This window comes from Emys orbicularis, chromosome 4 (assembly GCF_028017835.1).
Source record: "Emys orbicularis isolate rEmyOrb1 chromosome 4, rEmyOrb1.hap1, whole genome shotgun sequence".
Lineage (NCBI taxonomy): Eukaryota > Metazoa > Chordata > Testudines > Emydidae > Emys > Emys orbicularis.
The window spans coordinates 46,204,615-46,218,404 of record NC_088686.1 but is presented as its reverse complement, the minus strand read 5'-3'; the positions used below and the strand labels follow the sequence as shown (position 1 = coordinate 46,218,404).

Below are 13,790 nucleotides of genomic sequence, written 5' to 3'. Positions count from 1 at the left end.
AAGGTGCATGACGCACGCATCGTCAGGAAGAGTGGCCTGGACAGAAAGCTGCAGCCGGGGACTTTCTTTCCAGACCGCAAGTTCGCAGTGGGGGATGTGGAAATGCCCATAGTAATCCTGGGAGACCCAGCTTACCCCTAACAGCCCTGGCTCATGAAACCTTACACAGGGCACCTGGACAGCAGCAAGGAGCGTTTTAACAACAGGCTGAGCAGGTGCCGCATGGTAGTCGAATGTGCCTTTGGCCGTTTGAAAGCTCGCTTGAGGTGTTTAAATGGCAGGCTAGACCTTACCGAGGATAATATTCCCATGGTCACAGCCGCGTGCTGCACTTTGCATAATCTGTGTGAATCTAAGGGTGAAATATTTGCTCAGATGTGGAGCACTGAGGCAGAGCACTTGGCTGCACAGTTTGAACAGCCAGATGCTAGGGCTGTCAGAGGACCCTGGGGGCTGCTATTAACATCAGAGAGGCTTTGAGGAACTTTGACAATGAGGGGTAGTAACACATGTCTGCTTTGGAGTTGCTTCCCTGTTGCATCCATGTACAATTTTGGGGCCCAAGATCCATGCAACACAATGCTTTAGGAACCTGTTCCCGAGAGTGAATTGATTGCTATATGCTTTTGTAGAACACAGAATAAAAACACTGTACCATTAAATACCTTAGCCTTTATTTATTGTTAAAAAGGGTAAAACCTCACAACTGTGTGTAGCTCCAGCTAGCATTGTGCAAGCTGTGAGAGTGGGTGGAGTGATGGGGAAACTCAGGAGTGCTGTGAAGTGAAAAGGAATGTGTGGGCATAGAGGGGGGTGGGGTTGGCAAAGAATTGTACATCTGCTGCAGTGGCGCTTGAACTCACAGCTGCAGATTGAGCAGATCCAACAGAGACTTGAGCATCTCTGTATGATCCTCCATAACTTTTATCATCCGCTGTGTCGCTTGCCTAGCAGAAGCAGCATTCTCTTTTCTGTCCTGCCTTTCGGCTTCCCAGCACTCTTTCCATTCCCTGGTCTGTCTCTCATCGCGCTGTATAACCTCGCGGAACATGTCTTCTTTGCTACGCCTAGGCTTTTTTCTTATGTGCCGCAGCCAGTCCGCGGGGGTGCGTGGCATGTTCTTCAAGGTCTGTGCTGAACAGAAAAGGGATTGTTACATTCCAGCAAACTATTGAAACATTTTGGTAAAAAGGGTATTTTGCTAGTAGAAATCACTTTCTCTCTGAGACTCTAGGCAGGCACACAGCTCCGCGAGCACTCCAGTCATGGTGAGTTTCGGGAGTGGGGGAAGGCTGTTGTGCGTATGGACAAAAAGGTCACGGCTTGCAGGGCACCTTTGCAGGGATCTCATTCTAAAATTATCCCACACTTTTTCACAGGCGGCCAACCTGCTGGCTGACATCTTGCTGCTGAGGGTGACCAGAGAAACCAGGGCTCAGCTGCTGAATGCTTGCGGCTTTCACCCCGGTCTATATGCAGCTCAGCTATGTGCTGCTTTGGTCCCAGCTCCAGTGCTTGCTAAATGGCATGGTACAGTTTCCTACAATGGGGGAACTAACAAGGCTGCAATCCCTTGGAATCTGCAGCAGAGGATTAACAAGTACCTTTTGGAAACTTTCCAGAGCCTCTCTCGGGAGGATTCCCTGCAGGTCTCGATGTCCATCAACACTCTGCTTGGCCATGCAGATTAGCTACACAGGGTAATGTCCAGATCACAGAAAACACTGCCTGCCTCCCACTTTTCGATTCCCTACACAAGCCACAGCAACTTACGCGGAATCTCATCTGCTTCCTGCTCCCCATTGAGCACTTCTGGAGTGGAGAAAAGTTCCTGGCTGCCTGCTCCACTGGCTGACCCCGCTGGGAGCACCACATCCTCTTCTAGCTCGTCGTCTTCATCCACAATTTAAACCTCTGGGTTACTCCCTCTTTCAGCTGCATGCGAAGTATCCATGGGGCAATCGGCGATGGAGGTGGGGGTCACCACTGTTGATAGCATTCAGCTCCTTATAGAAGCGGCAGGTCTTAGGTGCACCACTGGAGCGATGGTTTGCCTACCGCGCCTTATGGTATGCCTGCCTCAGCTCCTTTATCTTCGCTCTGCATTGCTGCGTGTCCTGATCATATCCCTTTTCGCACAAGCCCCAATAAATTTGCCCATATGTGTCCCGATTCCTACGGGTCACTCGCAGCTGCGACTGAACAGATTCCTCTCCTGATTTACTGATGAGATCCAACAACTCAGCAGTGGTCCAAGCGGGAGCACGTTTGGTGTGATAGCCAGCCATGCTCTTCTGGGAAGTCAGCAAACAGGAAATGAGATTTAAAATTCCCAGGGCTTGCAAGGGGGAGGGGCGGGTTGGCTGCAGGGCAGTGGAGTTCAAACTGCTGACCAGAGTGGCAGCATGGGAATTGTGGGATACTTTCTGGAGGCCAATAAAATAAAATAAAAAAACCTGTGGTGTCTATACTGGCTGTTTGTCGACAGTAAAGGGAGGGAAAAGACAAAAGTCTCTCGCAGGAGTGGAAGTTTTTTGTCACCAAATCTAGGCGTGTTTTTTTTTCTGAAAAAAGTGACCTTGCAGTATGTACGCTATCGCTGTTTTGTCGTCAAAAGCCAGTTTTTGGCCACAAAACTTGCAAGTGCAGACAAGCCCTTAGTATCATTTGTCACCTACTTAGTCTCCATCACCAGTGTGATAGAACAATCATCAAAGTTAAAGTGAAAACTGCATTTTCGGGGAATGTATATCTGTCAATAGTGAAGTCAAAAATACCTGGTGAAAATACTTGAATGTGAGGTAAGTTCTAGTATAATTAATAATGTAGTAATGTCTTTTCCTTAACATCAATACTTACAGTACATCTGTTCAGCAACACAGACTATTGTAAACACGTCAGATTTGTCCTAAACCAGTTTCTCATAAAATAACATACCAAATTCAAGGATTTGGTCCTTATCTTCAAGGCACTCAGTGGTCTGGGTCCAGGATACCTCAGTGATCATCTAAAGAGGACTGTGGTTGACAACATTGCTTCTTGGGTACAATGGAACTTTCCATCACAAAGTTAAAGTTCCTCTGTGCAGAAAACAGAGCCAGTTGAACACTGTAGAACAAACCTCATCATCTTCCATTCCAAATGCAAAGTGCACTTCTTTGACCTTGCCTTCTGTAATATAAACACATAGTACATATAATCTATTTTAAAAAAACAGCGCTGCACCATATCCACAATTCTTCCTATTGGGAGAAGATGAGAGCTGCTCTCTAGAAGGCACTCAGAAAACATGTATTATATTATTGGGACTGAAGATATTGTTTGGTTAGATATATTTTTTACTTTGATAAAGCAACAAAAGTAATATATACAGTGGAAATATGCAAGTATAAATTCTATTGTTGTTTAGAGGATGAGTTGATCAATGTGGTTGAATGAGAAGGTGCATAACTACTATTTTGTTTTTCTGAATTAGATTGTGTGAGCTCTTTGGGGAAATGACTATGTCTTGGTAAATTTTTGTATACTACTAAGCATACTGATGGTGGCCAGTAATTGATAGTCCATTATTGACTGTGCTTGAAATATGTGCAGATGTTGCAAATGGAAGAAGGTTGTGTGTTCCAGCTTGGGAAGATGATGTTGAATGTGTTCTACCTATTCTTATATGTCAGGAGCTATTATCTCATTCCACTGCTTTAAGATACACTTTTTGATCATTAGTGGGACGAATAGCAACCTCTTTATATTCTTTTATTGGAAACCTGAAGCTTTAAGCATACCTACTACTCAAAATGTAAGTGTTAGTGGGATCTTCATGTTGTATGTTCCATGTTATGACTCCCACAGAATGCAAACATGTTTTGGGCCAGTTATTCAGCGTGTGTAAATCAGCGGAGCTATCCTGATTTAGTACAGCTGAAGTGCTGGTCTTTAGGTTTTCAGGGCATGCCTATTTAGTGCATATAAATAGAATATAGATTAAATATAAATATAGATTCTTCCTTAAACTTATTTTAACATTTTCTATCTTATTGAAGCACAAATGTGATCTCTTGGGTAAAATAAAACTGCTATGTAAATTATAAAATTTTCATATATAGTGAGATACATTTATTAAAGGTTGATAACATGAGCATGACTTTAGGAAATAAAAATAGAACTGGGAGATTAAACAGAGGAATTTATTTTAGTTATAATAAATTATCTGCACAGTTCAGTTCCTTGCCTTTGAAGCAGGGAAAAACTATCTAATGCCTTGAAAAGCATAGTTTTGTTTGTTGTGGCAAGTCATTGGTGAATTATAAAGGTTGTTGTAATAAACATACATCAGGGTCCCTTTCAGAACATTGTATAGCTTTTCAGATTAAATTTGTGGGATAGGAGCAGACAGCTTTTTTACTCAACATCATTGATAAGTCACAATTTTGAAAATACATGGTCTCTGATGCTTATTTTTAATGTACTCTCAATGAAATGTTACTCGGTGGATTACAATTAAATTGAGTATTGCATGCAAAAAACTGTTTGCGTGTATATTTTAAAATCTTCACTATGCTAGATTGAAAATGTACCCAATAAGAGAAAACTGCATTGTCTTGAAAAATTGTACATTTAACTTGAAAATAAGTGGTATCAATCCCAGTAGGAGTTTTGTTGCTGATGGGTTCTTTTATCTGTTCTTCCATTTTTGTTCTCTAACATGTTTTGTTGAAGGCTTTAATGAGCTCTTGCATTTACTTGTGGTTATGAATTGTTTAGATTATAAATGTTTCTAATTTTGTTGTGATTTTTAAAGCATTTTTAAGAAATGTTCTGAAATAAAATATAGCTTTAGCTATAAAACTCACACTAGCTAGTGCTGTCTTTAGGACTTGACCCCCCAAAGCCCCTATATGTCACAAAGAGTAAATGCACACTTGGTGAGTTATCTGCACATACTTGGCAGATGCATAGGAAGCAACCATGTGGGGGAGTAAAGAAATGCACATCTTACTTAACATGGTGAATTGGTGCTTCTAGTTTGGTGCACCAGAAACAAAATGGCATATGTTGAGCACAGACATGGTATGACTCCACACCCCAACTTCACAAGAGGATGAGTAGTTCTGCAAGGAGCTGAGCACCCTTTTAAACCCTGTAGTAACTCTTTTGCTGGCTCTGCCTACAGAATTCTGCATGTGAGGTGGTTTGTCAAGAAATTACTCAACATCCTGCTCTTGAGGGCCCCAATCCTGCAATGCTTTTGCATGTGCTTCACTTTACTACCATAAGTCCATCCATTGAGGGACTACTCATGGTAGTAAAATTAAGCATGTGCAAAAGTGTTTGTAGGATAGGGGCCTAAGATCATTTGTCCATAAATGTACTTATTAGTTTCAAATTAATTAATCAGCATTTGCAGTGAAAAACAAAACGCATGCTTATGAAAATATATCACTTTATTGGTGTTTTGTTCTGTAGGATAAAAATATACTGTAAGTCATAAAATCATACTTAATTTTCTCTCTTGTTTGCAAAGCAGACATCAGCTGAATCTCAGGAAAAGACGACTGAATCTCAAGCTAATGAAGAAATAGTGACAAGTTTTCAGCAACCGAGCCTGGTAAAGTTCAGTGTTATCTAGGAATGTTAAAACATAATAAGTTATTGTGCTTGTGTTTGCTTGCTGTCTTGCTCAGATAGGCAGTTCATGTTTCAAACTGATAAAAGTGAAAGGAAACGAAACAGTGTTTTAAAACATTTATAATACTGCATAAAAGTCAAATATGCAGTTCTTTTTCTTACTTTTTTTCTCTGTCTCCCCCTGGATCTGATTCTCCTACTACTGGACATATGCAAAATCCCACTGAAATCAATGGCAAGTACTTTTGAGGGCCAGGACATTACACTACTCTGTTTGTACAGTGCCTAGCACAAGGGGGCCCTGTTCTTGGTTGGTCCCTAAGCACTACAAATAATAAACATGATTAATCAATTATTCAAGTTAACTGCTTGTATTGAGTGGGCCCTTGAGTAAATAAAAGTTCTTATATATTTGTGTGTATATTTTGTTTTTCTGTAACATACATTCTAGCTGTATATGGTTACACATTTAAGCTTAGACAAGTTCTTAGTGTTGCTCACAGTTGTAAACTGAGCAGCTGAGAGATATATAATGTATTGAGTATTATATGTCTTTGTTGTATATCTCTTTTCAACTTTTCAGGTCACACGTTGTAGGAACCATAGACCAGACCATGCCATCAATTTTTGAGCAAAAATCCCCATTAGTATTAATATTTAGTGTAGTTCCTTTTGGTTACTATTCCACCTTTCTTTGTAAGTCCATTTATCCATAGAGGAATTGATTGCTTTTAGTCTTAACTTATCAAATATTGCAGATGCTGTATAAAATAAATATAGGCAATGAAGGAAAAATTGCACAGCAGGAAACATTATGTTGAGAAATTTGTCCTGTAGGATACAAATATCTGTAGCCCAGTGTCTCCTGCAGTTCTGGATGCCTGGGCGGCTTACATCTCTCTGCAGCTCATGGAGGCTGATCAGTGTTGTGGCACTGCCTGGTCTGGCCAAACTCACTGTACTTCTGCTTGTCACCAGATTCTCTGCCTCTGCAGCAGAAAACAGTAGCAGTTTCGTTTGCTTCCATCCTTACTCCTTCTATTTTAACTTTTCTGCTGGGTTTTCTGGGCAGTGGGGAGCAGCGTTCTCCTTTCTCTGTATTCCTCCTCCTCCCTGGGTTGGTTAACTTCTCCGGTTTAACCCTCTCTGAGTTTCCGCTACAGTGTCTTCCCTGCTGGCTACTCTGCCCCTTACAGGCATGGCAGAGCAGCCAAGAAAGCACCAGGTCAAATCCAAGTGGTCATCTATATATGAGGCAGCCTTCTCAGGCTTGGAAGATAGTGAGTTGTGTTCACCCTGCATCCAGCCTCTGTTAAGTCCCATGACTACGAGTCAGACATGCGGGCGAGGGTCACCCAGTCACCGAGGCAGCCATGACTCCAATTGGGGAAAAATGGATGAGGAACCCCAATGCAGAGCTGGGAGAGGCTCCAAAAGCGAGGAGGACCCGGACCACTCGACTCAGGGGTAAATACCAGGGGACCACTGCAGAACAAAAAGGGCCACAAGTCCCGTCCCCCGCAGTCTTAAAGTGGGTCAGAGCACCATGGGGAAAGAAGCAGGGCTTCTAATCAGCCCCCTCCCTCCCAAACTCAGGAGGGCTCTGACAAGGAGTTTCTCTCTCCCTGCTCTGAGAGGAAATGGGACCCAGTAGGCAGATTCTGAGACAGACCTCTTGAGAGGATTCCAGGCTCTAAGGAAGACAAGCCACAAAAGTCCTCACCAAATTAAGAAACACAGTAAAAGAACTAAAAAAGAGCCACCGTGGCTTAACAACCATGTAAAAGAAGCAGTGAGAGATAAAAAGACTTCCTTTAAAAAGTGGAAGTCAAATCCTAGTGAGGCAAATAGAAAGGAGCATAAACACTGCCACATTAAGTGCAAGAATGTAATAAGAAAAGCCAAAGAGGAGTTTGAAGAACGGCTAGCCAAAAACTCCAAAGGTAATAACAAAATGTTTTTTAAATATATCAGAAGCAGGAAGCCTGCTAAACAACCAGTGGGACCCCTTGATGATTGAGATACAAAAGGAGCGCTTAAAGACGATAAAGTCATTACGGAGAAACTAAATGGATTCTTTGCTTCAGTCTTCACAGCTGAGGATGTTAGGGAGATTCCCAAACCTGAGCCGGCTTTTGTAGGTGACCAATCTGAGGAACTGTCACAGATTGAAGTGTCACTAGAGGAGGTTTTGGAATTAATTGATAAACTTAACAAGTCACTGGGACCAGATGGCATTCACCCAAGAGTTCTGAAAGAACTCAAATGTGAAGTTGCAGAACTATTAACTAAGGTTTGTAATCTGTCCTTTAAATCGGCTTCTGTACCCAATGACTGGAAGTTAGCTAATGTAACGCCAATATTTAAAAAGGGCTCTAGAGGTGATCCCGGCAATTACAGACCGGTAAGTCTAACGTCGGTACCGGGCAAATTAGTCGAAACAATAGTTAAGAATAAAATTGTCAGACACATAGAAAAACATAAACTGTTGAGCAATAGTCAACATGGTTTCTGTAAAGTGAAATCGTGTCTTACTAATCTATTAGAGTTCTTTGAAGGGGTCAACAAACATGTGGACAAGGGGGATCCAGTGGACATAGTGTACTTAGATTTCCAGAAAGCCTTTGACAAGGTTCCTCACCAAAGGCTCTTACGTAAATTAAGTTGTCAAGGGATAAAAGGGAAGGTCCTTTCATGGATTGAGAACTGGTTAAATGACCGGGAACAAAGGGTAGGGATTAATGGTAAATTCTCAGAATGGAGAGGGGTAACTAGTGGTGTTCCCCAAGGGTCAGTCCTTGGACCAATCCTATTCAACTTATTTATAAATGATCTGGAGAAAGGGGTAAACAGTGAGGTGGCAAAGTTTGCAGATGATACTAAACTGCTCAAGATCGTTAAGACCAAAGCAGACTGTGATGAACTTCAAAAAGATCTCACAAAACTAAGTGATTGGGCAACAAAATGGCAAATGAAATTTAATGTGGATAAATGTAAAGTAATGCACATTGGAAAAAATAACCCCAACTGTACATACAATATGATGGGGGCTAATTTAGCTACAACAAGTCAGGAAAAAGATCTTGGAGCCATTGTGGATAGTTCTCTGAAGATGTCCGCGCAGTGTGCAGAGGCGGTCAAAAAAGCAAACAAGATGTTAGGGATCATTAAAAAGGGGATAGAGAATAAGACTGAGAATATATTATTGCCCTTATATAAATTGATGGTACGCCCACATCTCGAATACTGCGTACAGATGTGGTCTCCTCATCTAAAAAAAAAGATATACTGGCACTAGAAAAGGTTCAGAAAAGGGCAACTAAAATGATTAGGGGTTTGGAACGGGTCCCATATGAGGAGAGATTAAAGAGGCTAGGACTCTTCAGCTTGGAAAAGAGGAGACTAAGGGGGGATATGATAGAGGTATATAAAATCATGAGTGATGTGGAGAAAGTGGATAAGGAAAAGTTATGTACTTATTCCCATAATACAAGAACTAGGGATCACCAATTGAAATTAATAGGCAGCAGGTTTAAAACAAATACAAGGAAGTTCTTCTTCACGCAGCGCACAGTCAACTTGTGGAACTCCTTACCTGAGGAGGTTGTGAAGGCTAGGACTATAACAGCGTTTAAAAGAGAACTGGATAAATTCATGGTGGTTAAGTCCATTAATGGATGGGTAAGGAATGGTGTCCCTAGCCTCTGTTTGTCAGAGGATGGAGATGGATGGCAGGAGAGAGATCACTTGATCATTGCCTGTTGGTCCACTCCCTCTGGGGCACCTGGCATTGGCCACTGTCGGTAGACAGGATACTGGGCTAGATGGACCTTTGGTCTGACCCGGTACGGCCGTTCTTATGTTCTTATGTAAATCTGCAGCAGAGCTTCTGAGCTTCTGTGCTCCCAAAGGGCACAAAAAGGTTTCAAAAAAATCTAAAAAGGGAAAGAAAAAGTTCAAAAAATCCAGGTGATATAGGTTCCCTGACTCCTCTTACTCCTTCACTCCTCTGTGACAAAGTTCCTCCTCTATCTTGGTGGGTCCTGCGCTTATTGGCGGATTTTCTTGCCTCAGAGATTCACCATGTGGGTTGGGGAACAGCCCAGAGACCTTCCCCTCTGGAAGAACCCACAGTCCAGGTCAATTGGGAGGTTTGGGGGGAACCCGGGCCTGCCCTCTACTCCGGGTTCCAGCCCAGGGCCCTGTGGACTGCAGCTGTCTATAGTGCCTCCTGTAACAGCTGCATGACAGCTACAACTCCCTGGGCTACTTCCCCATGGCCTCCTCCAAACACCTTCCTTATTCTCACCATAGGACCTTCCTCCTGGTGTCTGATAACGCTTGTGCTTCTCAGTCCTCCAGCAGCACACCCTCTCACTCTCAGCTCCTTGCGCCTCTTGCTCCCAGCTCCTCACACTTGCACCACAGACTGAAGTGAGCTCCTTTTAAAACCCAGCTGCCCTGATTAGCCTGCCTTAATTGATTCTAGCAGCTTCTTCTTAATTGGCTCCAGGTGTCCTAATTAGCCTGCCTGCCTTAACTGGTTCTAGAAGGTTCCTGATTACTTTAGTGCAGCCCCTGCTCTGGTCACTCAGGAAACAGAAAACTACTCATCCAGTGACCAGTATATTTGCCCTCTACCAGACTCCTGTACCCCACTGGTCTGGGTCTGTCACACCTCCTTCTCTGAGGAAGGTGAGCTGTCTGCCTCTGAAACCTGAGCAGGTTCCTGTGAATAAGCCCCAGAGTAAATTTCTCCCCTCAAAAACTTCCCCTGAGATGGCAATACCCCTTCACTCTGCCTTCAATGAAGTGTTTAGGAATGAATGGAACGAGCCTGATAAGGGCAACCACATTAACAAGAGTGACCTCAGGCTATATAATATTCAAGAACCAAAGGACTCTATTGCAGACACACTGAAGGTGGATGCCGCTGAAGCATCCTTTGCCAGGGATATGGTATTCCCTCGGGGAGTTCTACCTTATGGACCCCACAGATACGAAGATGGAGACCACTTTCAAAAGGACTTTGAAGCCTCCTCTGAGTGTCCATGGCAACTACCTGCTTTGCAGGAGCATCTTGTTCCTGGCTGAACGATCTCAAAGCTTTAAGGGCAGAGATCACCCTGACTTTGGCTCCACTTTAAATAAAGTCTCCCTAGCAACAGTATTCGCAGCTGACGCATCAATGGATGCCATGAGGTGCTCAGCATGATCCGTGGCTTCCAGCTCACTAGCTGGGCACACCTATGGCTTTGTCCCTTGAAGGTGGATGCTCACTTTAAACAGGTCCTATGCTTGGACAAGTTTACAGGCTCCCTCCATTTTGGAGAAAAGCTGGAAAAGGTGGTGGCTGACGACACAACAATATCCAAACAGTCTCTCCCTTCCCCACTAACGGCCCTCAGGAGAGACTATAGACCAGTCTTCAGCGGGAGGCACTCCTTTCTCTCCTTGTCCCTTTGCTGGTATCTCTGTGAGGACAATAGATTCCCCAATGGAAAATAGTGGAATCGAGGTCTTGGAGGGAAATCCAGAGGGACCTCAGCCCTCCAGAAAAATCCACTTTATGACAAAATCGCATAGGCCTCCGCCCAGAACAGACGCTATGGGGCAGGTTTTCCCATTTCATAGAGGAATTTTTCATTGACCACAGAAAAGTGGGCCAGGGAAATAGTGAACCAGGGATGCTCCCCGAGTTACAGGCTCCACCCCATGCATTCTTCATCCAGCTACAACGATGCCATATAATACAATCTGATCCAGAATTAAATATCTCATCTTCTGGATATCGGACTAATAGAGAGTGTTCCCTCAGAAGAAAAGTTCTCTGGGTTCTACTCCATCTTCTTCATTGTACAGAAATACATGGGGGGTATCAGAGCTCACCTCAAAAGGCTCAATTAGTGGATGAAAAATATGAAAGTTTTGGATGTTCATACTGGCATCTATGGTGCTACCTCCCCCCCCCCCATACCTATGGTAAGGGGAGGAGACTTCTTGACTTCAGTAGATCTAACAGTGCATATCTCCATATTCCAATCACACCATGCCACTACAGCCTTCTGAGATTCACCTATGTCAGGAGACATCAGTACTGTCCTTGGCCTCCAGGATTTTGATAAAGATATTAGTGGTGATAATAGCCAGACTCAGGTTGCAAGGAACTCACCTGTACCCCTTTCTGGATGACATCTGATCAGAGCTCCATCACAGTCAGCAGTGCACAGGCCCCCACGTTGGATGTTGAATTGCCTCCAGGTGCATGGCTTCATCATCAGTGCCAAGAAAAGTTCTCTGGTTCCACCCAGGAATTTATTTTCTTGCTCCAGATTCGCAGGAGGCCCGCCATAGAACTATATCTCCAAGTGCTAGGACTGTTATGCATAGGGATTGCTCCATGGGCAGTCACACATCAAAAGCCTTCATACTAAAGGTCTGGGACCACTCTACAGAACCCATGAAAGATCAAGTATGGGTCCCAACATAGATGTTCAACTCTTACAGTGGTGATCAGACCATGACAAGGTCTGTAAAGGCATGCTGATCTACCTTCCAGATCTTTTAGTCTTCACAACCAATGCTAGCGTGGAGAGCTGGGGAGCTTACTTGGAGATCCTTGGCCTTTGAAGGGAAGAGGAAAAGTCTCACAGGATAAACTTCCTAGAGCTGAGAGAGGTCAAGCTAGCACTGAAAAGGTTCTAGCCACCCTTAAGGGGAACTACATTCTGGCTCAATCAGACAATACAACTACTGTCATGTATTTAAACAGTCAAAAGGGAACAAAGAATCTGACACTACACGCAGAAGCAATAGAAATAATGAGGTGGGCAGAACAGTTTCTCCTTTTCCTCAGAGCTATCCATATTGTAGGGGTCCTGAACCAAAAAGCAGACTGGCTCAGCAGGTGTAGGGTCAACAACTCTGAGTGGTGCCTGAATCAATTTTTCTATCTCATTGTTCAGGTGTTTGGCCTCCCTTCAACTGACCTGTTCAGAAAAAGAGGCCAAAATATTTCACGTACAAGGCAGACGCCGGAGCCATGGGAACAGTGCCTTATATGACAGTTGGCCACAGGGCCTATTTTATGTGTTTTACCCTTTCCTCTAGTGCGGAAGGTGGTCTAGAAAATAAAATGAGCATAGGAGATGGTAATACTGATAATTCCTCATTAGCTGAGGAGACCGTGGTTCTAAGACCTGATAGAGCTGACATGAAAGCTCCCACTCCAGGTTCAATGGAGACCGGACATTTTCTTGCAAGGTCGGTCCTCTCCTTCATCTGGATCTGAAACAGCTCACCTAATAGCCTGGCTATTGAAAGGGAAGTACTAAAAGGTCTTGGTCTGTCCTTCACTGTTACTAAGATATTGCTTTAATCTAGGAGGGTATCAACACTAAAAGTGTACTCTTCTATCTGGTCCAGAGTCATCAACTGGTGCCAAGAGCACAATGCAAATCCCAGAAAATCAGGAATTCCATCTGTTTTGGACTTTCTACAAGAAGCTGTAGACAGATTAGCCCAGTACCAGTGCACATCAGCTGTCTGCTCTTAGTAGCATACTATTTGCAGGATCCTTGGGCTCCCTGGCAAGACAATCCACAGGTAGCCAGATTCCTTTGAGCACTGGCAGTCATAGAATCATAGACTATCAGGGTTGGAAGGGACCTCAGGAGGTCATCTAGTCCAACCCCCTGCTCAAAGCAGGACTAATCCCCAGACAGATTTTTGCCCCAGATCCCTAAATGGCCTCCTCAAAGATTGAACTCACAACCCTGGGTTTAGCAGGCCAACGCTCAAACCACTGAGCTATTCCTCCCCGATTAGTTAGGCCACTCTTCCCAAAATGGGACCTTCCACTAGTTTTGAGGGCCTAGCCAAGGTATCCCTTCCAGTGTTAGCCTTTTTTAAAAATCCATTAAAACTTGCTTCCTAGTAGCTGTCACATTCACGAGGCATGTGTAAGAGCTGGCAGCCTTATCTATACAGGAGCCTTACTGCTTGTTCCATGAGGACAAGCTGGTGCTCAGAATACCAGAATCCTTTCTTCCTAAGATAAATTTCTCCTTACACACTTCCAAAGTGGTTGTGCTTCCTTAATTATGTCCAAACCCACAAGATACAATTGAAAAGGCATGGCATACCTTAAATATCAGATGAGTGTT

General features: G+C 43.6%; 1 protein-coding gene across 1 annotated transcript in view; it reads left to right on the top strand.

Annotated features, from left to right (window-relative positions):
- TTC6 (tetratricopeptide repeat domain 6) overlaps positions 1-13,790 on the top strand; it is a 153,174-nt gene that overhangs the window by 8,191 nt on the left and 131,193 nt on the right. The window contains exons 2-4 of the mRNA XM_065403290.1: positions 5,882-5,897; positions 6,789-6,905; positions 10,439-10,584. Coding sequence (XP_065259362.1) covers positions 5,882-5,897; positions 6,789-6,905; positions 10,439-10,584 — 279 coding nt within the window. The remainder of the gene's footprint in view (positions 1-5,881; positions 5,898-6,788; positions 6,906-10,438; positions 10,585-13,790) is intronic.